Source organism: Nyctereutes procyonoides, unplaced genomic scaffold (genome assembly GCF_905146905.1).
Source record: "Nyctereutes procyonoides isolate TBG_1078 unplaced genomic scaffold, NYPRO_anot_genome, whole genome shotgun sequence".
Lineage (NCBI taxonomy): Eukaryota > Metazoa > Chordata > Mammalia > Carnivora > Canidae > Nyctereutes > Nyctereutes procyonoides.
The window spans coordinates 15148339-15173568 of NW_026575048.1; the positions used below are offsets into that span (position 1 = coordinate 15148339).

The 25230-nt window shown below is 35.0% G+C and overlaps 1 protein-coding gene and 1 pseudogene across 10 annotated transcripts in view; one reads left to right on the forward strand and one right to left on the reverse strand.

The window, feature by feature from the left end:
- Window positions 1-25230, reverse strand: part of PUM2 (pumilio RNA binding family member 2) — a 95576-nt gene that overhangs the window by 6949 nt on the left and 63397 nt on the right. For 8 of the 10 annotated variants that reach the window (XM_055327439.1, XM_055327443.1, XM_055327436.1 and 5 more), the window contains 4 exons: window positions 7330-7597; window positions 6044-6173; window positions 4015-4149; window positions 841-978 (listed from right to left, as the gene is read on the reverse strand). In XM_055327439.1, coding sequence (XP_055183414.1) covers window positions 841-978; window positions 4015-4149; window positions 6044-6173; window positions 7330-7597 — 671 coding nt within the window. The remainder of the gene's footprint in view (window positions 1-840; window positions 979-4014; window positions 4150-6043; window positions 6174-7329; window positions 7598-25230) is intronic. The other 2 variants (XM_055327445.1, XM_055327441.1) reach the window with 1 other exon arrangement.
- On the forward strand, window positions 3318-3415 carry LOC129511214 (U6 spliceosomal RNA; annotated as a pseudogene).

Sequence of the window (25230 nt, forward strand, 5' to 3'; positions counted from 1 at the left end):
ATCGGAAGAAATACATTTCCATTATCCGATATTTTTGGAAAGTTCTATGAGGCAGTCAGGTTTTTTGAAGACATGCTGAATTAATTTAATATAGAAAGGTGTGGAGTCATCTTTAGCATTAACTACCATCCTGCTAGTAAAGATTGAAAAGTGGGGTGCTCAGTTTGGGAGTTGACAGATTTTTTTTAAAGATTTTATTATTTATTCAAGAAAGAGAGAGAGTGAAGGAGAAGGAAAGCGAGAGGGAGAGAGAATCTGAAGCAGACTTCACACTGAGCACAGCCCCAAGCAGGGCTCCATCCCACAACTGTGAGATCATGACCTAAGCTGAAAACTAAGAATTGGACACTTAACCTACAGAGCCACCCAAGTGCCCCAGGAGCTAAGAGATACTGTGATCGAAAGGTACCAAGCCAAGATGGAAGGCATATAATAATGAAAACAAACATACTGCAGGGTGAGGGTAGTGCACAATGTAATAAGCAGCTGTTAATTAATCACTATGTATTAGTTACTAATCGATATTTATTTTGTTTTATTATATGGGTCTTAAGTCTTCCTCTCTTTCTCCTCGAAAATCTGGGAAACACTATTGGGTTTATAAGAATTGTGGTCCTAAAGTAATATAATTAAACTGATATTTCTAATTTTTCAGCTTCAAAACAAATGAAGCTATTGATGCATTCTATGAAAGAGGCAGAAATCACTGCACATTCACTGTCTCCTATTTTTGTATGACAGTACTGGGTATTCTAATCTTGTGACTTATGAAAAATGTTAACACTCAAATTCTAGAAAAATGCCCTGCTAACTAATTAAAAGCCAAAAATCAATCCTTACTTGTCCTTTGAATGCATCAATGATGAACTGTAGTGACTGTGGCTGAACACATTCAATACATTTTTGAACAACGTGGTTTCCATTTTGATCTTTCACACATTTGAGTACATGACCATCTAGCTCTTTTACCATTTCACTCTGCAAAGAGAAGATGAGATTTTAAAAATTACCTCATCATACAGGATTAAAAATAGAGTAAAACTACACTAAAAAATTTGTTTACAGTTTTTTAAATATCAAACTTTAAAGCCTACCCTCCGCCCTGCCAACAGAAGCTACTAATAGAATTATAAAAACATTTTGCAGAACTATAATGTAAAGGACACTTGCTGGCAATAACCCAGTGATGCTAAATTTGCCATAAACAACTCTCTTCACTGTTTACACCCTTCTACTCATCTTTCTCAGCTAACAATATATACAATTAAGTCAGAATTCTACACTTTTTCTCTACTTAGCACACCCCTTCCCTCAAAATAAACTTTCAAAAATTTCTTAAAAGATTTGTTATTAAAAAAAAAAGATTATTTATTTAGAACGTGTTCAAGTAGGAGGAGGGGTAGTAGGAGAGGGAGCGATGTGGGGCTTGTTCTTACAACCCTGAGATCATGACCTGAGTGAATTCAAGAGTCAGACACTTAACCAACTGAACCACCCAGGTGTCCCTTCAGGGATGAATTCTTGGGAAATTTTAGATTTTTGTTTATTTAACTAGCAAAAATAACCCTTTTCATTTGTTTCTTTGCTTACTAATAAGGTTAAGCTTATTTATTACACTAAGGTTTATTAACTGCATTTTCTTTTAGCTAGTGATCTTCATTTTTTAAAAATTTTTAAGCATTTATTAAAGAAACATCTAATCCTCAGGTAATATAGTTTGTCATACGATAATCTGTGTGCCTTATTAGTACAACAGGAAATAGTTTTGTGAAGAAATGGGAGTACACATAGTATAAAGGTGTCACATTTAAAGTATCTCTCACCCCAAAAAACTCTGAACTACATACTGACGTAAGTAGAAGAATACTGTTAAGTCAAGATATAAGACAGATGTTTAGCTATAAACTAAGTAACAAGAAAAAATATTCTAAAAAATCCAAAGAATACCATTATTCATTAACAGGTTCATGTAAGGCTTATTCCCAGTGATTTATATTTTCAAATTTTAAAGATATTTAGGATATCTTTATTATTTATTTATTTATTATTGAAGTATAACTGACAGACATACAATGCTATATTAATTTCAGGTGTGCAACATAGCGATCCAAGAATTACACTACACACTGTTCACCAAGATATGTAAAGTCATCACAAAATGTTATTATAACATTACTATCTTCCCTAATGCTGTACTTTACATTTTTGTGACTTCTTAAATTTTATAACTGAAAGTTTATACCTCTTAATCCCCTCTATTACCTCCCCAACCTGCCACCCATCGGCCCTCTGGCAACGAATATTTGTTCTCTGCATTTAAAATTTTGTTGTTTGTTCTACTTATCAGATTCCATATGTAAGTGAAATCAAAGATATTTGTCCTTCCCGACTTACTTCACTTAGTATAAATCACTCTAGGCCCATCCATGTTCTCAAAATGGCAAATCTCATTCTTTAAAAATATGTTAAAGTATCTATACTGACTGGCTTGAAACTTATGGTAGAGCAGTTCTTTAAGCATCTACGATAATCAAAATTTGTCAACCTTTTCTACATTGTGATGTATCTTCAACTATTCTAAAATTCAGGATTTCCTCCAGAGAAGTAATGCTATTTTCTCACAAAGTTTTAATGCTGTGATTAATACATAAACATATATATACACATATCCATATATGTTATTAGTTTTTAATTCTAGAATTTACTTTATTATATAATAATGTATGTGGGTAGAAAGTCAAAGCTAATCTTTACAATTTACTAATTACCAATGCCTTTCAAGAGCTAATTATTTTCTTAACACTAAGTTTCATTGTAATACATAAGCTAGTTAGATATAAAATAGTATCTATTTGGGGTTATGAATGTAATTTCGAAAGTCTGCTTAATCTCCTACAAGAACCACACTAGTGATGCTTCATATTTTAAAAACCTAGCAGATCAGTATTTATCCTCATCTTAATATTCTTGTCTATTTCAAATAATTTTAAAAATTATCCTGATCAGTTATAAGAAAATTCACATGAGCATATGATTGGAATTGCATTAATCCTTTTTTTAACTTAAAACAATTTAAATAGACTTTCCCATTCAAGAATATGATATATTCCTTTTTTTAATTCCTTTAATTTATATATGTTCTCTTTCCTCTTTATCTTAAAAAACTGAATCTTATTAGAATTCTTAGGTTGCTTTTCCTATTGAGTGAAACTTTTAAGATATATAAATATATAAAAATTTATATATATATATATATATATATTCTTTTTTAACTGGCATATAGGAATGCAACGTTTTAATATTTTTATTCTTGTGCTTGCTTCGGCAGTATACTAAAATTGGAATGGTACAAAGAAGATTAGCATGGCCCCTGCACACAGAGGACACACAAGTTCATGAAGCATTCCACGTTCTTATGTGAACTGAGTTAAAGGAACACTTAAAGGGCACTCTACTCAAAGAAAATTTATTTTTATTTTTTTTAAAGATTTTATTTATTCACTCATGAGAGACACAGAGAGAGAGAGAGAGAGGCAGAGACACAGGCAGAGGGAGAAGCAGGCTCCATACAGAGAGCCCGATGTGGGACTCGATCCTATGACTCCGGGATCACGCCCTGGGCCAAAGCAGGTGCTAAACCGCTGAGCCACCCACGTGTGACCTATTTTTATTCTTATGATTGAAATGTTTAAGTACAATCCAGATACACTTTGGAAAAATTAAAAGGTATTCCTGATACTACAGAAAATCAAATAAGCAAGTGTAGCAAAAATACCCATCATCTAGCACTGCATACAACATAATAGGTACTCAGCTATCTTCATTTAAAGATGAAAAAATGTTGAAGAAAGAAGAGGACAGATAAAAGATCTACTGTATAATAATGTACTGTTTGGGACAGATTTCTTAAAGTATTTTAATTTTAGAAATATTTAACGTTTCAGTCCAAGATATAAGATAATAAAGTAATAATTTAAAAACTGAATAAAATACAAAAATTTTGTCTTAACTTACAATTACCTGCTGGTCAGACGAAATAGACTCTAATGCTTTCTGAATAACACGGCAGCCATACATCTGCAAGGCTAAAGGCAGAACATGACCACGAATACGAGTAGCAAGGGCTAATTTTTGATCCAAACTCCCAAACTGATAAAAAAAGAAATTAGTATTAATAAAAATAATCACAATATTATCTTTTTAAACCTGAATAGCCCACTATTTACAGCCTATTCATTCTACTTTTAAAATATCACATTTGGTAATCACACAGGAAGGAGGATTTAGGTAAAAGCTAATTAAGATAGATCCAGAGCTGCATGAAAGAACTCTATTGGTTTGGGTGTGGGTGTGTGTGTGTGTGTATGTGTGTGCGCACGCGCGTTACGTTTCACAATCTAAAGTCTCTTTGTTATAATACATTAACCATCTGTTATTCTTTTAAACTAAACATCTTTATTCTTCATTTTAAACAAACAACATTCTCCTCATTTTTAACTTCTGAGCCATACATTCAGATAATTCTCAACTATATTCTGAGGTAACTGCAGGAATCTTAAGTCAAACTAAAACACAGATACTTAGTTATAAGCTGAGAATTAACTAAATCACAAAATACATGACATCTAACAAATCCAAAAAGACTATACTATTATTAACTTCTTCACCTACAACATACTCCCAATGCTTTATATATATATTTTTTAATTTAAAGATTTTATTTTTTATTTATTCATGAGAGACACAGAGCGAGAGAGAGGGAGGCAGAGACACAGGCAGAGAGAGAAGCAGGCCCCATGCAGGGAGCCCGATGTGGGACTCGATCCCGGGTCTCCAGGATCACTCCCCGGGCTGCAGGCGGTGCTAAATCACTGTGCCACCGGGGCTGCCCTGCTTTATATTTTCAAATATTAATCAGATTAATATTAAACTTCTCACTTAAAGTAGGCCCATATATTTTAAAACTATTTTTGTGATAAAATATATAGTATAAAATGCCATTTTCACCATTTTAAGTGTGAGGATCAGCACTTAAATATCTATACTTAAATAACCAGCATTTATTAATACTATTTTTTATTTATTCATGAGACAGAGAGAGAGAGAGAGAGAGGCAGAGACATAGGCAGAAGGAGAAGCAGACTCCATGCAGGCAGCCTGAGATGGAACTCGATCCTGGGACTCCAGGATCACATCCTGGGCTGAAGGCAGGCACTAAACCGCTGAGCCACCCAGGGATCCCTGAGAATGAGTGGTTTTAGTTATATTCAAATGTTGTGCAATCATCACTACAAACTGTTTCTAAATCTTCTGTTGCCTCAAACACACTGTATGCATTAAGCAGTAACTCCCTACTTCCCCCAGCACCTAGTAAGCCCCAATCTATTTTATGTCCCTATCAATTTGCCTAGTGTAGGTATTTCATGTAAGTGAAACTCTATGTTTGTCCTTTTACAACTGGCTTATTTCACTTAGCTTCATTCATTCCTTCTTAGAGCTGAATAATATTCTATCATATGCATGTATCAGATTTTATCCATTCATCTGTTGGACATCTGGGCTGTTTCTATCTTTTGGCTACTATGAATAATGCTGAAACAAACACTGGTGTTTGAGTTCCTATTTTCAATTATTTTAGGTATATATAAGTGTTGAACTTTTCATGTGCTTATTGGCTATTTGTATATCTTCTAGGGAGAAATGTCTATTCAAGTCCTCTGTTCATTTTCCTTTTAAAAAATTCTTTTTAAGTAATCTGCACCCAATGTGGGGCTCGGACCCACAAATTTGAGATCAAGAATGGCACACTTCAACTGAGCCAGCCAGGGACACCTCCTATTCATTTTTTAATTGAGTTGTCTTTCTGTTGTTGAGTTTTAAGAGTTCTTTATATATTCTGGATATAAAATCAGCTATGTAAATTTGCAAATATTTTCTCCCAAGCTAGTATACTTTTTATATGAAAAGGACTCTTACCCAACTTTCTGAACTTTTCTAAGCATTAAGCATATAGATGGATATACAAACATGTATATGTGCTTACCTCAAAAAATTTCTGTATAACATAGTTTCCAAACACATCTGTCATTAATTGATATGCTGCTTGTAGAATTTCATTAAATACCATCTGTCGCTCAGCTGGAGTAGCTCTCTCTAGTTTTTGTTGTATGAATCTAGGTAGAAAAAATTTTACATGCCATGACAACACATTGAAAACAAGCTTCTGTAAAATCTGACTTGAGTATTACACATCCCCACATATATACACATAAAATTATTTCCAAAAATAGTACTAACACATTTACTGCTGTGAACCGCCAATTTAAAGGAAAAAAAAAAAAAGACCAAAGTTAGGAAGCTGTTCTTTATAACACCTTAAATTACTTTTTTCCTTTATAACATCTTAATTTAAAATAACTACCAGTTAAGCAAAATGTCTGGACATAGGGAGGTTTAATAGTTATTTCTGGTTGCATTATAAATCAAGGAAGAAAAATTAGATTTTATTGCCTATTCACATACTTTCTTATAATATTACTAAGTTTAGAAAATAAAAGAAACCCTTACAAATAAATTCTTAGCCATTTTGAGTGATACAAAGTTGTTTTGCTACTCTTAAGGAATGCTCAGGGCAGCCTGGGTGGCTCAGCGGTTTAGCACCGCCTTCAGCCCAGGGCCTGCTTTTCCCTCTGCCTGTATCTCTGCCTCTCTCTCTCTCTCTCTCTCATGAATAAAAAAATAAAATATTTTAAAAAAAGAGGAATGTTCAACCACAGGGAGATACAATAAAACTATAAAAAGAAAAAAACATACAAATTTAATAAATGTGTTACAATTCAACTTTTTCCTTTTTGTGCTCTATCTTGAGAACACCAACTCACATGTACATATATTATGTTTAATGTATAAAATTGCCAATTTTTCCTAAAACAACAGTGAAATGTTTCAACTTAAGCCGCATCACATCAAATACTAATTTATAAAGGAACACAAAACCATTTAACTTTCTAACTTTGTTTTGACAAAGTCTATACATTGGGGACACTTAAGTCGACAAATGTAAATTATTTTAATCAAAAGTGAGTCAATGTAATAAATATTATTCACTAAAGGCATTCCTCTATTTTCATTACAAAACCAAAAATAATTTAAGAACCTGCATTTTTATCACTTATCCAAAATTACTAATCCATATTAGGTATGTATTTTTTAAAAACTTATAACTTTTATAAAGATTAATCCTAGTCAAGAAAAATGTAGCTTCTTAAAAGGCAGCAATTTTCAAAGCAAAAATACAGTGCAGAGTAATCATAAACCATAATCACCTACCTAGAACCATGCTGGTCTTGAGAAAACTCAACTATGTGTCCAATCAGGTCTCTAAGTTGAAGGTTTGGAAAACGGTTGTTCCTGAAATCTTCCAATAATCTACTTCGGCCAGAAGGCATAATATCAGACCTATTATACCGAAGCCGAGAAGGAGGAAAGAGCTGGCTGCTGGAGCTGAACAGACTTGAAGTGCTTGAAGCACTTCGGTATTTTGCTTCTGCTCCAGGTGCTGCAGAGATATATCGACCACTACCATTTGTCAGGCCTCCTACAACAAAGCAGCTGTGGTCAGTAAATATTTTTGACAAGGCCATTCCTCAAATAAGAGTTATTTAAAACTAAAATTTCAATCAAAAAATAAATATTCATTTCACTAACCACTAACTCCTATATGTTATAATAGGAAATTAAAATTGGAGGAGAAATCTCACACGTTTACTTAATGTGTGCAGCTACAGGATTTGGAGGGGAAAAGACTGGAAAACAGGAGAAAAATAAACCTGTATTTGTTCTTGGCAGTTTAGTTTAAATCATAATTATTAACATTTAACGACGTACACAAAACTTTTATTTGTTCTTGGAAGCTTAGTATAAAACATAATTATAGCAAGTAATTTCGTACATACTAGTATCAATACCAGAATACTGAAAACACCAACAAAATTTCCAGTTCATTAACAAGGTTACAAATAGCTGGCTAACTCAGATTTTAAGCCACTGAAATAGAGTTGGGCTGAAATTGACTTGCAGTGTTAATGGAACATGGGCTAAATTGGTCCTTTTTTGGGCTATATTTAAAAAATGCATTAAGTCGTATATACCTCTATGCAAAGAAAAATCTTTTTTTTTTTTTTAAGTAGACTGTATGTACAAGGTGGTGCTTGCACTCACAACCCTGAGATAAAGAGTTGCATACTCTATAGACTGAGGCAGGAGCCCCAAAAAACCATTTCTTAAAGAAGTTATAACATACTGATTAATTTCTGAAGTTAAAAAAAATCCCACAAAACTAAGTAATAAATCGAAATTACTCTTATTTAAAAATGTTTTAAAAATTTAAAGGAATACTCTCCATAAAACATTATTTTACTAATACAGAAACAGAAATAAACATTTATTTTTCCTGGAACTTTAATCTTGATCATTTGAGACAAAATAAAAAGCCTCTCTTTAACTTCTATTCCATTCCAAACAAGAAAATTAAAGGGCAGTCAATAGAAACAAAAAATACAAGCAGGAAATTGTTATCACAAATAACCATTTAAAAGTACTTGACAGTGTCCTTTTAAAAAAGAAAAATGTGTTGAAAACCATAAAGCACAGATTTAGTAGCTCAGATAAACAGAATCTACCATCAGCTTTATTGCCTTTGTATACCATCTCTATGTAAAGTAATGCTACATATATATATATATATATATATATATACAATCCAAACCACAAGGCAGAGATGATGCCAAGGACACACTGTCAGTGCGAAGTTGCAAAGTTATACAGAGGCATTTATAAAGGCAAAAAGAGTTACAGGGACAAAGAGCAGTAAGACAGTTATAATCCTGGAGAGTGAACTGAGTTAGAACATTCCTCTTTTACTTTTAGTCCCCACTGCCCTAGCTTTTCTTTGTTAAATTTCCCACCATCCAGATTACACCTAATTCATACATGACTTTCCGGTCCTCTTTCCAATGTTAAGTGCCATAAAATTACCTTCACCTATATACTAGATACCTGATACCTAAAACAATGTCTGACAGACCGTGAGTACACACTAATATTCATGACAATCTTGTGTAACATTAACTGCCTAAGGTCCAGTTCTGAACTCTTTCTTAAAAGTGTGTAATCTAAAAAAAAAAAAAAAAAAAAAAAGTGTGTAATCTGAAAACTGAAAAAATTCAGTGTTTTAATACTGTCTTGATTTCCCCAATACTCTTAACCCTCTAGCATCTATTATTTCTATTTATACAGTTCCATGAATATATATAGTGCCATAAACTGTTCACTAGCCCATTAGAACCTTTAACAATTCTTTAATCTTTTCATAGGGTAGGGGTGCTCTGCTTATTATTCCTATGTGTTTTTACAAAGAACAATTATAATGTTCCATTCAAACGCTACTTTGATGATGTCACTTTATAGTAAAGCATCCTGCTAAAGTACATCCTCTAAATTCTTCAGTCTAATTTTCAAGTCATTATTCTGAACCTACTTCACACACAAATTTCCTAGTAGAATCCTAGTTTAATTGTTCACTTCTCCTTCTCTTGTTATCTTTGCACCATTACTTATCATTACCTCAAACATAAGGCCCAATCCTACACCTTGTTACCCTTAATGAACTGAAGATTTTTAACACCAAATTCAAAATACATATTTATCCCCAAGAATGACTATGCCAATTTTCTTTGGTACTTCTAATATTCAACAGAAATGTCTCCCATGTTTATTCTTTGATTATATTCTATCAGCTCCCTAACACCAACTTAACTCCCTAACTTAAACGGCCTTGAGTTTTAAAAACCTCAGAATTTCAGGTCTGGAAGTCTAATCAGTATTTGCATTTACAAAATGGAAAAAAATTCACTCAGGGCAGGATGCCTTTCTTTCTTTACAAATTAAGTATTTAAAACCCAATTCATAATATATTACACATTTTTAAATGTGGTTACTAAACAATGAAAGCAAGCCATCTAAAACCTATTCTGGAATTGAGGGACATTTTACAAAACTGGCCTGTATTTTAAAATGTTAAAGTCATAAAAGACTGAGAAATAGTACAAGATTAAAGAACCATGACAAACGAGTGTCATGTGTGAGGCCCCTAATCAATCTCCCTCCCAGTCCTCACTCTCTCTCTACCCCTTCTGGAAAAGTTTCAGTGGAGTTGGGTGATTTGATTGTAGCACTAAATCATTGTTAATATCCTGACTTTGATAATTGTGATTACATAAAAGAATGTCTTTATTTTCAGAAAACATATTGATATATTTATGGACAATGTCTGCAGCTTCTTTTCCAGAATATCAAGGAAAAAAAAAACTATATGTGAGAGGAAAGGAATATGCAGAGGAGAGAAGAGAGAAAAAGAATGATAAAGCTAATAAGGAAAAACTAACATTTGGAAAATGTGGGTAAAGGGAATGCTGAAATGCTTTTATATTAGTATTACAACTTCCCCAAAGTCTGAAATTATTCCAAAATTAAAAACATACAAACAGGCTATCTATATTCATTTCGTTGCTAATGGTAGTCTACAAGCAGATGTGTTGCTGTACCAAATGTGTGAAAGGGATAATAGTCCTTCAGTAATCATCACTGACACCTCCCCTTATCATTTACCACTCCTTAATCACTACTTAGATGTTACTGGACATGGAGATTTGTATGATAATTTCACAGATGAAGTCATTAGGGCTCAAATGTGATATGTAGCTAATAAGTCAGGACCCTTGGCTACAGCTTAAAACACAACACTGTGCTGCCCCTTACATGCTATTTACAGAAGGAGTTTTCAAGTTTATTCGTTAACTGAGTGAAGGCAAACATCTTACAATTATCCTAGAAGAACATGATTTGATAAGTTTTCATTAATTTCCTTGAGAAGTCTGCCATTTTAGAATCCTTCCTACTGGGCAGCCCCGGTGGCGCAGCGGTTTGGCGCTGCCTGCAGCCCAGGGTGTGGTCCTGGAGACCCTGGATCAAGTCCCACGTCAGGCTCCCTGCATGGAGCCTGCTTCTCCCTCTGCCTTTGTCTCTGCCTCTGCCTCTCTCTCTCTGTCTCTATGAATAAATAAATAAAATCTTTTAAAAAAATCCTTCCTACTATTAATCAAAAGCTAAAAATTATAAAATACGGAGAAAATCATGGGCGAAGAAAAAAGTGTAACAGAAACCACAAAATAAATAAATCTGACTAGTCTTTTCATTATCTTCTACCCCCTGAGGACAGCTCAACTTAGCAGACCTGTGTATTCTTTTAAAAATATTCTTTAAAATTCTTTAAAAATATTCTTTTAAAGCAGCTCAACTTAGCAGACCTGTGTATTCTTTTAAAAATACAGATTTCTGAGCCTCAAAACATGCTGAATTACAATCAGTGGATACTTTTTATTTAAAAAAAAATCTGAAGATTATATTCTGATAGAAGAGTCTGGAGGCTAATGAATTAAAATTCAAGATAATTCAAGGGTTCATTTTATAGCAGGCTGTCAACTACTAATTTCAAATAAAAATGGGCAATCCTAGTAATTTTGGGTCCTGAAAAGGGTACAACTATATATAAGCTACGAGACAGAGCCTGTTTCAGAAGATAAGGCTCTAAAAAGCTTAAGAAATGGTAAGGGGATAACCAATTAGTTGGAGCAGGTAAAGAATCAATGATAAGGGGTGGCTGAAAAATGTCGAAAATGGGGACAGTCTATTTTATTTTATGACATTAATTTTAGTTACTTCTATACCATAAACAGGTCAACTTAGTATTTTTAGTTCAGTATTTTTTCTCTGATCACTTTTTAAAAGAAGTATATGGAACATCTAGAGTAGACAGTAACAAACATGGGTAATCTGACTTATTGATTTATCTGCATACTGTTGGACTTTGGTAGGAAAAACGACTTCAAATTAGTGCTTCTCAATATGTACATGAATCACTTTGAGACATCAGTTACACTTTCCTAACTTCAAAAGCTATGATTTGGGATCCCTGGGTGGCGCAGCGGTTTGGCGCCTGCCTTTGGCCCAGGGCGCGATCCTGGAGACCCGGGATCGAATCCCACGTCGGGCTCCCGGTGCATGGATCCTGCTTCTCCCTCTGCCTATGTCTCTGCCTTTCTCTCTCTCTCTGTGACTATCATAAATACATAAAAAAAAAAAAAAAAAAAAAAAAAAGCTATGATTTGTCAAAGGACAACATTGATCAGACCTTTGACCTGAGTTCTGGCATCTCATTTAAATAAAGTTTGTGTTCAACATCATCAGTTCCTTTTACCTACTTTAGAAAGTCCATTTAACGACTTAATATTGATAACTGATACTATGTGCTAGATCCTGATGGTCCATGAGGATCCATTCAAAAGGCAAGAACCAGGGCAGCCCCGGTGGCACAGCGGTTTAGCGCCGTCTGCATCCTAGGGCGTGATCCTGGAGACCCAGGATCGAGTCCCACGTCGGGCTCCCTGCATGGAGCCTGCTTCTCCCTCTGCCTAAGTCTCTGCCTCTCTCTGTGTGTCTCTCATGAATAAATAAAATCTTAAAAAAAAAAATTAAAAAACACACACAAAAAAAAAACACAAAAGGCAAGAACCATTTATTGAGCACTCTTTTTTGGACATTCAGAACATGAACTTTGCAGAAAATGCTATACTGTGTTGAAATTCTGCCTCCCCTAAAGTTTGCCATTTTAAGTCATTCAGCTCGGGTAATCTGACATAACGTTCCCACCAAACTAACACAGATTTTGGTACTCAGACCAAAGTGCTACTGGAAAAAAAAGCCTAATAATGAAGTGAATTTGGATTTGGGAGGTGCTTAACAAAAAGGCTTAACTACCCTGAAGAAAGGTTTGGCAGAAATACAGATATTAAAAACAATTCTGACAAGGGCTCAGCTCAGATGTGAAGAACACTTACCAAAACTGCTACTGTCTTAGAGAGTATATGTTTGTCATGAATGCTGGTAGAAATATGAATGCTAAAGATGCTTTAAGTGAAAGTTAAGAGAAAATGAGAAACAGGTTATTGAAAATGGGAAAACTAGACTGAAGTGTGTTATACTGGGCAGAAAAGAGAACTGATATGGATATTTAGCTAAGATTTCCAAGCAATGTGTTAAATGTATGGTCTGGTTTCTCCTAATTGCTTATGATAAAATAAGAGAAAAAGATAATTTCAAGAAGGAATTGCTAAGCAAAAGAAAATCAGCACTTGATGATCTGGAAAAATCTTGGTTTATCCAGATAGAATGCTAAGGACACAGAGCCAATGGGCATGGCTGGATAGTCCCTTGACATTATGGGAGACCAACAATATTTTTGAGAATTTCGTATGGACAGAAACACTGTCAGCCTGGCCTGAGAAGGTCAGAGATGGAACAAAATGAAAAATGACTCTGAGTTGGGACACCTGGATGGCTCAGCGGTTGAGCATCTGTCTTTGGCTCAGGGCATGATCCCAGGGTTCTGGGATCGAGTCCCCCATCGGGCTCCCACAGGGCAGGAAGCCTGCTTCTCCCTCTGCCTATGCCTCTCTTTCTCTCTGTCTCTCCCATGAATGAATAAATAAAATCTTTTCAAAAAATGACTTTGAGAGCAGAGCCAGATGCAGAGCTAGGAAGGTGGGGCAGCAGCACAGCATCTAAGTCACAAATGATTATTCTCAGGTCTTGTCAAAGTAAGATTTGTCCTGCTGACTTTCAGACTTGCAGGAGACTGGTAATCCCTTCATTCTTTCCAACCTCTCCCTTTTGCAACAGGAATGTCTTCCCTATGCCTGTCCCACTACTGTATTTTAGAAGCAGATAACTTGTTTTGTAGGCTTCATAGGTCCAGAGAAGAATTTTGTCCCAGGTTGATCCACATTCAGTGTCTGACAGAGAAGATGAGATCTGGAATTTTCTGAGTTATTTATTTTTTAAGGATTTTATTTATTTCTTTGAAAGAGTACAAGTGAGGAAGGGGCAGAGGGAGGAAAACAGACTCCCTACCGAGGAGGGAGCCCGTCATGGGGCTTGATCCCAGGACCCTCAGATCATGAACTGAGCCAAAGGCAGGTGCTTAACCAACTGAGCCACCCATGTGCTCATTTTCTGCGTTATTTAGATGAAATTTTTAGACTTTGGGTTGATGGGAGAATGGGTTCCGACTCTTTTGGGTGAATATATTCTGCATGTGGGCCAAACATGAATTTAGGGGAACCAGAAGGCAGACTACACTGGGTTGAAGTGAGTCTCTCAAAAAACTATGTTCAATTCTTAATTTCTGGCACCTGTGAATTTGATTTTATTTGGAAATAAAGTCTTGGCAAATGTAACCAAGCTAAAATGAAGTCATAATGGATTAAGTTGGGCTCCTATCCAATGAATGATTGGTGTCCTCCTAAGAGGAGGAAAATTAGGACAGAGACACACAGGGAGAGTGTCACATATTGAGGTAGGTGGAAATAAGACTGATGCATCTAACAAGCCAAGGATTCCCAGCAACCACCAGAAGCAGAAGCTAAGAAGAGGCAAGGAAGGACTGCTGCCTCTTTGGTCTTCAAAAAGACATGGCCCTGACATCACCATGATTTGACTTCTACATTTCAGAAGTGTGAGACAATAAATTTGTTTTAAGCCACCTAGTTGTAGTAGTTCGCTAAAGTAGTCCTAGAAAACTAATACATATGCTATCTTAAGAACCCTATGGGACAAGGAAATTATCTCCATTTTATTTGTGACACAACAGACTTGGAGAAGCTAAATATTTTACTCAAGAATGAATAAATAATAATTAGATTGAGGTTTTTCTAAAACCCTTACGTCTCCACAATTCACCTAAACCTTTTAGTTATACTGCACTTTACTTCATGAAGAACATTTAATGGCATATGATGTTCTTAAATCTGGGATACGCTTGAAGTTACATGGGGAATAAATTACATATAATATTTTTTAGTCATTATTAACTATATGTTTGCCATATAAAAGACACAAACATTTTACTGGAAAAAGACCGAAGTTTCAGGGAGTTTAAAAGCCAATGTGATTTATTTTATTTATTTTTGAGAGAGAATAAGTCAGTGAGCAGGGGAGAGGGAGAGAATATCCAGCAGATACCCTGCTGAGAACAGAGTCTGACTCAGAGTTCGATCCCACAACCCTGAGATCATAAGTTGAGCCAAAACCAAGAGTAAGATGCTCAACTGAGCCACCTAGGTGCCCCCAAAGTCCAGGTGATTCTAGTTAAAAGCATAATCCTTTCAAATCATTTTTAATAGGTTAATATAAAAAGCATAAATGTCTGGTGTGCTATCTTAAAGTTGTACATCTTATGACAACATGTAAAGCAAACATTAGATGCAAACTGCAAACCAAAATAAAGATCTGTTGTTTCCATTTCAGTAGAAATTGTTTCGTAAAAGCACTTAAATAACCTTAACTTTTAGCCTGTAGTTAGGTGTAAACTTTCTAAAAATACAAAGAGGGAGACCATCACAACAAAACATATTTGATAATCTTCCCTCGTTCATCAAAAAGCATTTAAAAAGATTTTACTTTTTAATATATGAACCAGTCTTCAGACTAGTATTACATCATTTCTATGATTAACTCACTTAGCCGATTTCCATTATTCCAACAAAAAAAGCTAGTTTTGTTTGGTTTCAAAAACTGCTTAAGGCTTAATCTTTAGTGAAAACTAACTGCCTCTCTAACTGTTGAAAATAAGGACACTTTGAAAATTGCCTATGCCCCCAAAATCCTAGTGAAAACTAATGGCCTCTCTGTTGAAAATAAGGACACTTTAAAAACTGCCTATGCCCCCAAAATTCTAAGTAGTGGGGTGAACTTCAATGACTGCCCGATATGGACACATGGGCAAAAATATCTCCCTGACATCTCAACTACCCTTTCAGATCTGACCTCAATTCCTGGCTTGGGAAAATGCTTTTGGTGACAGTTAAGAAACCATCAGGCTATAATACAAGATCTGCATTTTTTTTTCATTTCTTTTAAAATATTCCTGTTGCGATTTCATGGCCAGCTGCCCTGAGTGGCTGGAGTAAATGAAAACTGTAGGAGCTGGGATTTTTCTCTTTAAAACATGATTACTCGGTGGATTTATGCAATCTTAAGGTTTACTTCATGAATTATGAATATTAGGGAGAAAAATTTTGATCCTAGACAAACATTAGAGGCACACAGATTTTTCTCTCTTGTTGAGGTTGTTAAAGTGGTGGGAAGAGGGTTGAACGGAGAAGGTACTGTGAAAGATACATTTAACCCAGAAAAACCTAAACCTAAACTCAATTTCAAAAACCAAAAAGACAACCCAAAAAACCACACACACAAAAAAACAAAAACCCCACAAAACACATACACACAAATAAAATTCCACAGTTGACTGTCATAAAACTTTTCAAAGTGCAGTATTCTGAAGAGTATGGTTCTAACAAACTGATCAGAAAACACACTGACTGGAACTGCCAAATAATGCTTTTAGAAATCCATGTATAATGTAAACTGATTTTTGAAACAAGAAAGTAGCTAGTGTACAATAGATTAATAAAATCCTCATTATCAATTATCCAAACTTCTGCTGAGATCTGACTAATCTTTAGAGCTGTGGAGAAAGGTTTCAGCTTTCTTGCTTCTATTCTAAAATAAACCCAAGAATAATTCTAATAGAAGTCCAGTCTGTGGTAAATCTGGAACCAAAAAAAATCATTAAGGATAGATGGTAATTCTAATGGACAGATTATGTTTATATAAAATGGAATTAAAGTGCAATAAGGAAAGAGCACTACAATCTTTACATTTTAACTGCTGACATATATGTCTACATTCAACACAACACTACAAACTCCATTATAGTGGGTAGGGATGGTGTCTTTTTCTGTAACATAGTATCTCTAGTCAAGCAGTCCTTATTGGCTGAATGAATTAATATGTAAAATTCTGACCAGGCACAAAAATCCTAAAATGGACGTGAAAACTACCCACAAAAGATAAGCATAAAATAGTAATGGATTAGTCTCAGTATAAATTAAGCTTATTCCTATTCTGTTTAAAATGTCATATAAAGATGACCCCATTTCATCAGTTTTAATTTAGACATTAGTAATAAAATATTTTAAGAGGCTACTAAAGTAAAAATTATTTAACTTGGATTAAAGGTCAATTGTTAGCAAGCAAAAAGCCATAAAGGAGTCAATATATCGACATTCAAACTCACTTTCCCCACCAACTCACAATAGACTAAGTTATAGTTTACCACAATTTTATTAAAAGTTGACAAAAATTCTAATCTTAGAGAATAAGACCCTTTATTTATTCAGATAGATATTCCACAGAAAGAAAAGCATTCTCTGAGAATGCAATGTGATATCCTAGAATAAGCCAGATAGACGTGGGCTCAAGATTTTTGTTCTTTACTAACTTCATGACTATAAGCAAATTATTTAATTTCTTTGAGAATAAAATTTGTAACTGTGCATGAACAGTTAACATGAACAGTTAACATGAACAGAATGTGAAAGAGTAGTCAAAGTTCATTTTCCTCTATTTGGATATTTAATTGCTCCAGTCCAATTTACTAGAAAGACCATCCTTCACAAATATACCAGAGTGGTAAGGGGGTTAAGTTACAAATCAGGTAACTAAATGAGTAGGTCTATTTCTGGATCCACTATTCTATTCCACTGGTTTACTTATTCTTGTGCCAATACCACAATTTTAATTACTGTAAGTTTTTAACAAATTTTGTATTAACTTGGTTCTTCAAGATTGTCTGGACTATTCTCGGCTTGGTCTTTCCATTTATAATATTAAAATCAGCTTGTCAATTTCTTTAAAAAACGGAAAAATTCTTGAAACTGTGCTGAATCTATACATCAACCTGAAGAAAGGCAGTGTCTTTATAACAGAGTCTCTCAATCCCCAAATACAGTATGCTTACCCATTTAATTGACTTATTTAACTTCTGTCAGTGGTTTAGAGTTTACAGTGTAAAGATCTTGCCCTTCTTCCATTGGACCTATTCCTGGATACATTATAAGGAAACCTTCGCACATGAAAATACTCTCGGTATATAAGTTATTTTTCAGTGTTATCCCATGAGACACACACTGTCTTCATTTTTAAAGATTACTTACCTAAAGCTACAGATCGCTCATAAAGTACATCTGCATGTATTTTAAGAGGTATATTTTTGATCTTATGTTTACTTAATGTACATTGCTTAGTGTATAAATAATGTAATGATGTAAATTTTAGGTGAAATCTTGAGAAATTAAAAGAATTTTTGAGGGACATGAAGATTTACTTGATCTCAGTAAAAAGAAAAGGGTAGCGAAATAATTGAGTGGGGAACTGAAATGGAAATATGAAGATATGGCCAAAAAATAAAAACAGTAAGATCACAGAAAATAATGATATACAATCAGCAAAATTAAAGAAAAAGCTCCTATTCGCATACTTCGTATCAAGGAGGGAAAAGCATTTAAAAACACATTACCAAAAAATAATTAAAAAAATAAAAACACACACAAAACAGCAATAGACTTTCTTTCATTTTCTCTCATCTATAAACTTTTATCACTTCCAAACTTTAAAATATACACTGGCAAGCAGAGTTCAGATAAATGGAAGGAAAGATGGTAGGAGAAAAGAAAAAAGGCATTAGGGAGATGATGGAGGACAAGGTCAAAGATTCCTAAGAACACTCAAGGAATCCAGGAACTATGAGTAAAAAAAGAAACGTGAACTGGATAAGGTCGTGTGTAAAATATGAATTATTTTCTTCTGAGGTGTCTCTCCCTGTGGGCACTACTGGAAATTTAGGTGGGATAAAATTCTTTTTTGTTATGAGAAGTTTAGCATATGGATACTGAACGTCAATAGAATCCCTACAATCACTGTGATAAGCAAAAACTGTTGCCACACATTTCCAAATTGTTCACGTCCTCACACTTGGTGAGTGCTCCCAGTGATTCATTCTGAAGCTGAACCACTTACTTAGATCATCAAGTATTTGCTAGTTCTAAATCTGAGACTACCTTAACTGAACTGGTGAAAATATCCAGTCATTAGAACCATAAAGTCACAGATAATAAAACATAAGGACAAAAAAATGAATCACAGTAACTCCAAACTAGAACTAAGATCAATAAATTTGTATACAGAAATGAAATAAAGATTGTATCTTATAATCATATGCATCTCCATATGAGTAATAATAGAATTTTGGATTTTTCTTCACAGCATATTTCATATCAATCAATAAATGACTTTTAGACACACCAAGGCTGTTAAGTGGTGCTTTAATATACATCACCACAAGAACCTGTAAATAATACTCTGTTGAGAGCTGGGTATGCTGTCCTATAGCCAATTTCTAGGTTGCCTGCTTTATGATTAACACTATTTTTATTTCATGGAGTAGATAATATATTTGGGCTTTCTCAAGAATAACTGAAGGGAGAGAAAGGGCTCTAGTAAGTTTAGTAATCTTAAATACAACTTTAAAAATATATAACTTGGGCAGCCCCAGTGGCCCAGCGGTGTGGCGCCACCTTCGGCCAGGGGTGTGATTCTGGAGACCCAGGATGGAGTTCCACGTCGGGCTCCCTGCATGGAGCGAGCCTGCTTCTCCCTCTGCCTGTGTCTCTGCCTCTCTGTGTGTGTCTCTCACAAATAAATAAATAAAACTTTTTAAAACATATATAAAAATAAAAATATATGACCTATGCCACTGTGAGGTACACAGTTTTGGAGGCTGATTAGAATACTGTTATTTATACACTTTATAAAACTGTTCAATTTATTATAGAATAGCATAATAGAAAAATCATGCATAGTACCAAGAGTCAAATGGTGCATCATTTACTGGTTTGGGCAATTCTCCTGGGCTCATAAGACCTATGCTTTTCTATCTTTGATGGCCATATTGCTCAGCCAGTCTACATTAACAATTAGGATGAAATGAAATAATGCATATGAAAGTGCATTAGAAAACTATTCAAATACTATTCAATTATAGGGAGTACCTTCAATGAAAGCTTCAAAATAATTTACTCTGTTTTTCTGCTTTAAGAACCATATGACATTCAGAAAAACTGCACACTGCCTTACAACCAATTTGGTCATATCTGTTTTAATTTTTATTTATTTATTTTTAAATTTTATTTATTCATGAGAGACGGGGTTGGGGGGGGGGGCAAAGACACAGGCAGAGGGAGAAGCAGGGTCCATGCAGGGAGCCTGATGTGGGACTCAATCCGGAGTCTCCAGGATCACGCCCTGGGCTGAAGGCAGGCACTAAACCACTGAGCCACCCGGGCCACCCTGTTTTAATTTTTAAACATTTCATTCTAAGAGAAGAAGATGACACAATCTGCCAAAGTTCAGCAATTTTAACAGATTTTAACTTCTACTTAATAGGAAAAATGATACTAACAGTTTTATTCTGCCTATTTTTAATATAAAATTTTCTGTGATTAGAAAATAGGGGGATCCCTGGGTGGCACAGCGGTTTGGCGCCTGCCTTTGGCCCAGGGCGCGATCCTGGAGACCCAGGATCGAATCCCACGTCGGGCTCCCGGTGCATGGAGCCTGCTTCTCCCTCTGCCTGTGTCTCTGCCTCTCTCTCTGTGACTATCATTAATGAATAAAAATTAAAAAAAAAAAAAAAAAAAAAAGAAAATAGGTTATAAAATTTCCTAATCCATAAGAAGCAAATTACTGAATATAAGATATTAATGAATTCTCAGAACTGATAGCCACCTTTTAATAAGCTAATTTCACTAAGCTCAAAGCCTGAATTACACTTTTTAGGTACCTTTTTTAAGAAAAATATAAGCCAGGGGGATCCCTGGGTGGCGCAGCGGTTTGGCGCCTGCCTTTGGCCCAGGGCGCGATTCTGGAGACACGGGATCGAATCCCACGTCGGGCTCCCGGTGCATGGAGCCTGCTTCTCCCTCTGCCTATGTCTCTGCCCCTCTCTCTCTCTCTCTGACTATCATAAATAAATAAAAAAATTTAAAAAAAAAAAAAGATAAAGAAAAATATAAGCCAGTTCAAAAATGAAGAGGTACAGTGCTCACTTCGGCAGCACATATACAAAAATGAAGAGGTACAAGGAATAAGCCATTAGTTCGTCAAGTCCTAAGTTAAATAAAAATACAGAATGTTGCTTTATGACTGGGAAATGCCTTATCAATCTAATTACTATGTGAGCATAAAGATTAAATTAGAAATCACTAGCATATTTTAAAATTTTATTTAAAAAGGAAAAAGAGGGTGGCCCTGGTGGCTCAGCGGTTTAGTGCCGCCTTCAGCCCAGGGTGTGATCATAGAAACCCAGAATCGAATCCCACATCAGGCTCCCTGCAAGGAGCCTGCTTCTCCCTCTGCCTCCCTCTCTCTGCCTCTCATGAATAAATAAATAAAATCTTAAAAGGGGGGGGGGGAATTAAATCCTGAATTCTATCAGAGAATGATTACAGAAACAGTTGCAGGTAGATAATTTCCCCCATCTCTAACAGATCAAGATAATATGAGAAAATTAATTCACTTAAAGCTTAACACTTCACCTGAAACCCAGACTATAACCCTGCTTTTTGTATTTCAAGATAAAAGCCATTAATTTTTTAAAAGATTTTTATTTATTTATTCATGACAGACACACACACACAAGGTGGGGGGGGGAGGCGGCAGGCAGAGACACAGGCAGAGGGAGAAGCAGGCTCCATGCGGGGAGCCTGACACGGGATTCGATTCCAGGTCTCCAGGATCATGCCCTAGGCTGAAGACGGCGCTAAACTGCTGAGCCACTGGGGCTGCCCAAAAACCATTAATTTAAAATTCCTTCTCTTTCCTTCTTCGTCCCCATTTGTTTCTCTGATTCTCAGTATTTAAATGCTGCTTTTAAAAAAGTTGTAGTCAAATGGGAGCCAATCTGAAGGGTTCCAAATGGCAAAAGATAATTTTTAAAATTTTATTTATTTACTTGTAAGAGAGCAAGCCAGAGACCATGAGCCAGGAAGGGGCAGAGAAACCCAGGAGGGGCAGATTTCCCACTTAGCAGGGAACCCAGACATGGTGCCCCGACCCTGGGATCATGACCTGAGCTGAAAGCCAGGTACCTTAGATGGTGAAATTTAAGGGATCAAAAAGAAGGTATAAAATTGATGTTTCTCAGACTGCAATGAGCTAAAACCTATCAAGTACCCTAAACGCTATCAATTTACAGGTAACAATGATAAAAACAAAACAAAACATGAATTACATACAGAAATTGCCAGGGCATCAACTCATTCTCAAAGTTAGAAAATAAAGTTAAAGAAATCAAGCATTATTCCAACTCCTATATGAACTATATTATATTCCAGGGTAACCTCACAATGATGAGTTCTTTTTTATAGAAAACTTCCAGCTAATAACTGCTGAAGATATGACAGAATTAGAGTATCATCACTTTGCAACATCTGAAAAAAATGCTCAATTCTAGGCTGCTACACCATTAGGTGGATCAGGCTGACAAGCTCACAATGGAGACAACCAGAGATGTGTTTTCTGATATGGTGCAACAGGGAGAATACAGAACTTATTTTGTCAAAAACAACAAAAAACAAACAATAAGACCACACCTCTAGATTTAATTCCGCTTTATAAGAAATATGAGGAATAGAGAAGCACATTCAATACTACCGTGGGGGAGCAATTGGCAAACTTAGGAATGTGGGAGATTCAATAGGACAAAGTTTCTTCAATAAATAAATGGAAAGAAAAAAGAGAAAGGGGAAGTGGCTCCAGATTAAAGGGCATATCAAACAAATGCAATATATGGGGCCTTATTGGTACCCATAAAAAGACATTTAAGGTAATTAGGGAAAACAGAATAGTGAGAAATTATTAATTTTAAAAGATGATGATATTGTGGTTTTGTTTTTTAAAAAGGAATCTTTTATCTGTTAAGAAATTTTGTACTAGGAAATGGAAAAAACTTTGTTTTTGACTCCCAATATATTAAAAAAGTAACAGGGTTGTAAATCAGAAATATTTTAGTTTATAAAAAATGAACCAATACCTATCAATTGAAATATTTGTTCTTTAATGAAAAAGTAACTAGTATTCATGAGTTGAAAATACTTATTTTGGGACTGGGTGGCTCAGCAGTTAAGCGTCTGCCTTCAGCCTACGGTGTGATCCTGGAGTCGCGGGAACAAGTCCCACATTGGTCTCCCTGCATGGAGCCTGCTTCTCCCTCTGCCTGTGTCTCTGCCTCTCTCTCTCTGCCTCTCATGAATAAATAAAATCTTTAAAAAAAGAAGAAAAGAAAATACTTATGTTAACCAAATGACAACTATTTTTAAAACTAAAACATCTTTTTTTGGAAAGACAGAAGCACAAAATGTTGCTATTAGGCCCTTTCTGTGAATCAAATAACTAACAAAGGGAGAGCTGGTTTAAAAAAGAAAAAAAAGTGTGTCATTCAATACTTTAAGAATGTAGGTATCAGGAGGGCCTATCAATAATTATAATGGTTACCCGTCTGAAATTCTCACAAGACAATAACCTGGAACTAATTAATTCCAACCGATTCTAATGAAACTGAGAATTAATTCCTATCTCACGATACTATATTCTCAATATGTGAGCTGAGTAAGATCATTTCTAAAAATGGATATGCAAATTCATTTCCTTAAGTATTTTCTAAATTAGCTGCCTTGATAACCTGATTCATGAAGAAATCCACTTAAAGGATAGGCAATTTAAAATGTTTTCTTAGACCAGAGAGCATGGAAGTCTTCTATTGTGTGTGATTCAATCAGGTGAAAGCAAATAGATTACTTCCATGAACACCATGTAAAGAGTATATGTATGAAATCTATTAAATTATTCCAAACTGGCAGGTCTACCTGGTCCTTGTTAACAACACTGCCTGTCATACAACTAAAACTAAAGGAAACTGGGAGGTCACAAAAGGAAATCATCTACAGATGATTCCAATCAGAGATTTATTAAAAAGATCACATTTCCAGCTGAAGCTAAACTAAGTAGTTTAACTCTGGGTACAAAAGTATCAGGCTATAAAGTATTAATGGCCCAAGCGATGATTAATTAGTTCTCATAACTGACAAGAATTTCTTCTGTAAGCATCTACACAGCTGGGTTCTTTGAGTCTGAAGAAAAATATCTTGATTGCTGCTTAATTATAGAGACATCTAAAAATTCATCTATACTCTAATTTCTAAGCAAGCTATGTAGAATAATTAATGCCATTTTTACAGGCTCTAAAGCACTCAGAAGTAGTAACGGTTGACAGGAATCTGATCTGGAACTTACCTATGTAAGGACAGGACATGACAAATATAATTTTTAACAAAACACAAAACTATTATGAGAGACCTATTCTTAGGTTTATTATATACCAAATTTTTGTGTCCATTTCAAAGTTTCAAAGGCATGTCTTACACATGGGGGTTGGTGGGAGGGAGGGGGTCTGAGTAGAAATAGAGATCAGGAACTGAGCAGCTCCTATGACCAAGAAAAGATGATAAACGAAGGAAGGTATGAGGCTAAAAACTGGTAAGTTTACACAAATAATGCAGTACAGATACTAGGATCCCACCCAAATAAATTAATTAGTTGTATATATTTAATATCCACAAAAGACCAAGGACCCAGAATTCTGAGCACAGGACAAGCGTCTAAAACTCCAGGCCACTTCACACTGACATATATCTAAACAATGATCACTGCAAAAGAGCTCTTTGTTACATGGACACTTACGTATTAATGAGCTTTAGGAAAAAAGAGCTACACCCTTATGATGGGGGTGTGTGTGTCAAATATAGTCACTGACTTGTATTTGTTAACAACAGCAACATTACTTTTTAAATCACAAGCTGATTTAAATTTTTCCAAGCACATGAAAATCAAAAACAGAATCTGTTTTAATGGAGTTAACTAAAATTACAAAAATTCAAAATCTAATTTTAATGAAATACTTTCCTTGAAGAGACTGGGATTCATATACAGCCTCTGATACCCAAAAATCTCTTCAAAATATTCTGTTTAACTACATCAACAAATACTTCCTGGAGAGGGAAAAAGGTAACCACCAATTCAATAATCTTGGGGTAGGTAGCAATTTTAACATACAGATATAAAAAAAGGTCTAAATGCTCCAAATTCAAGGGTATAAGA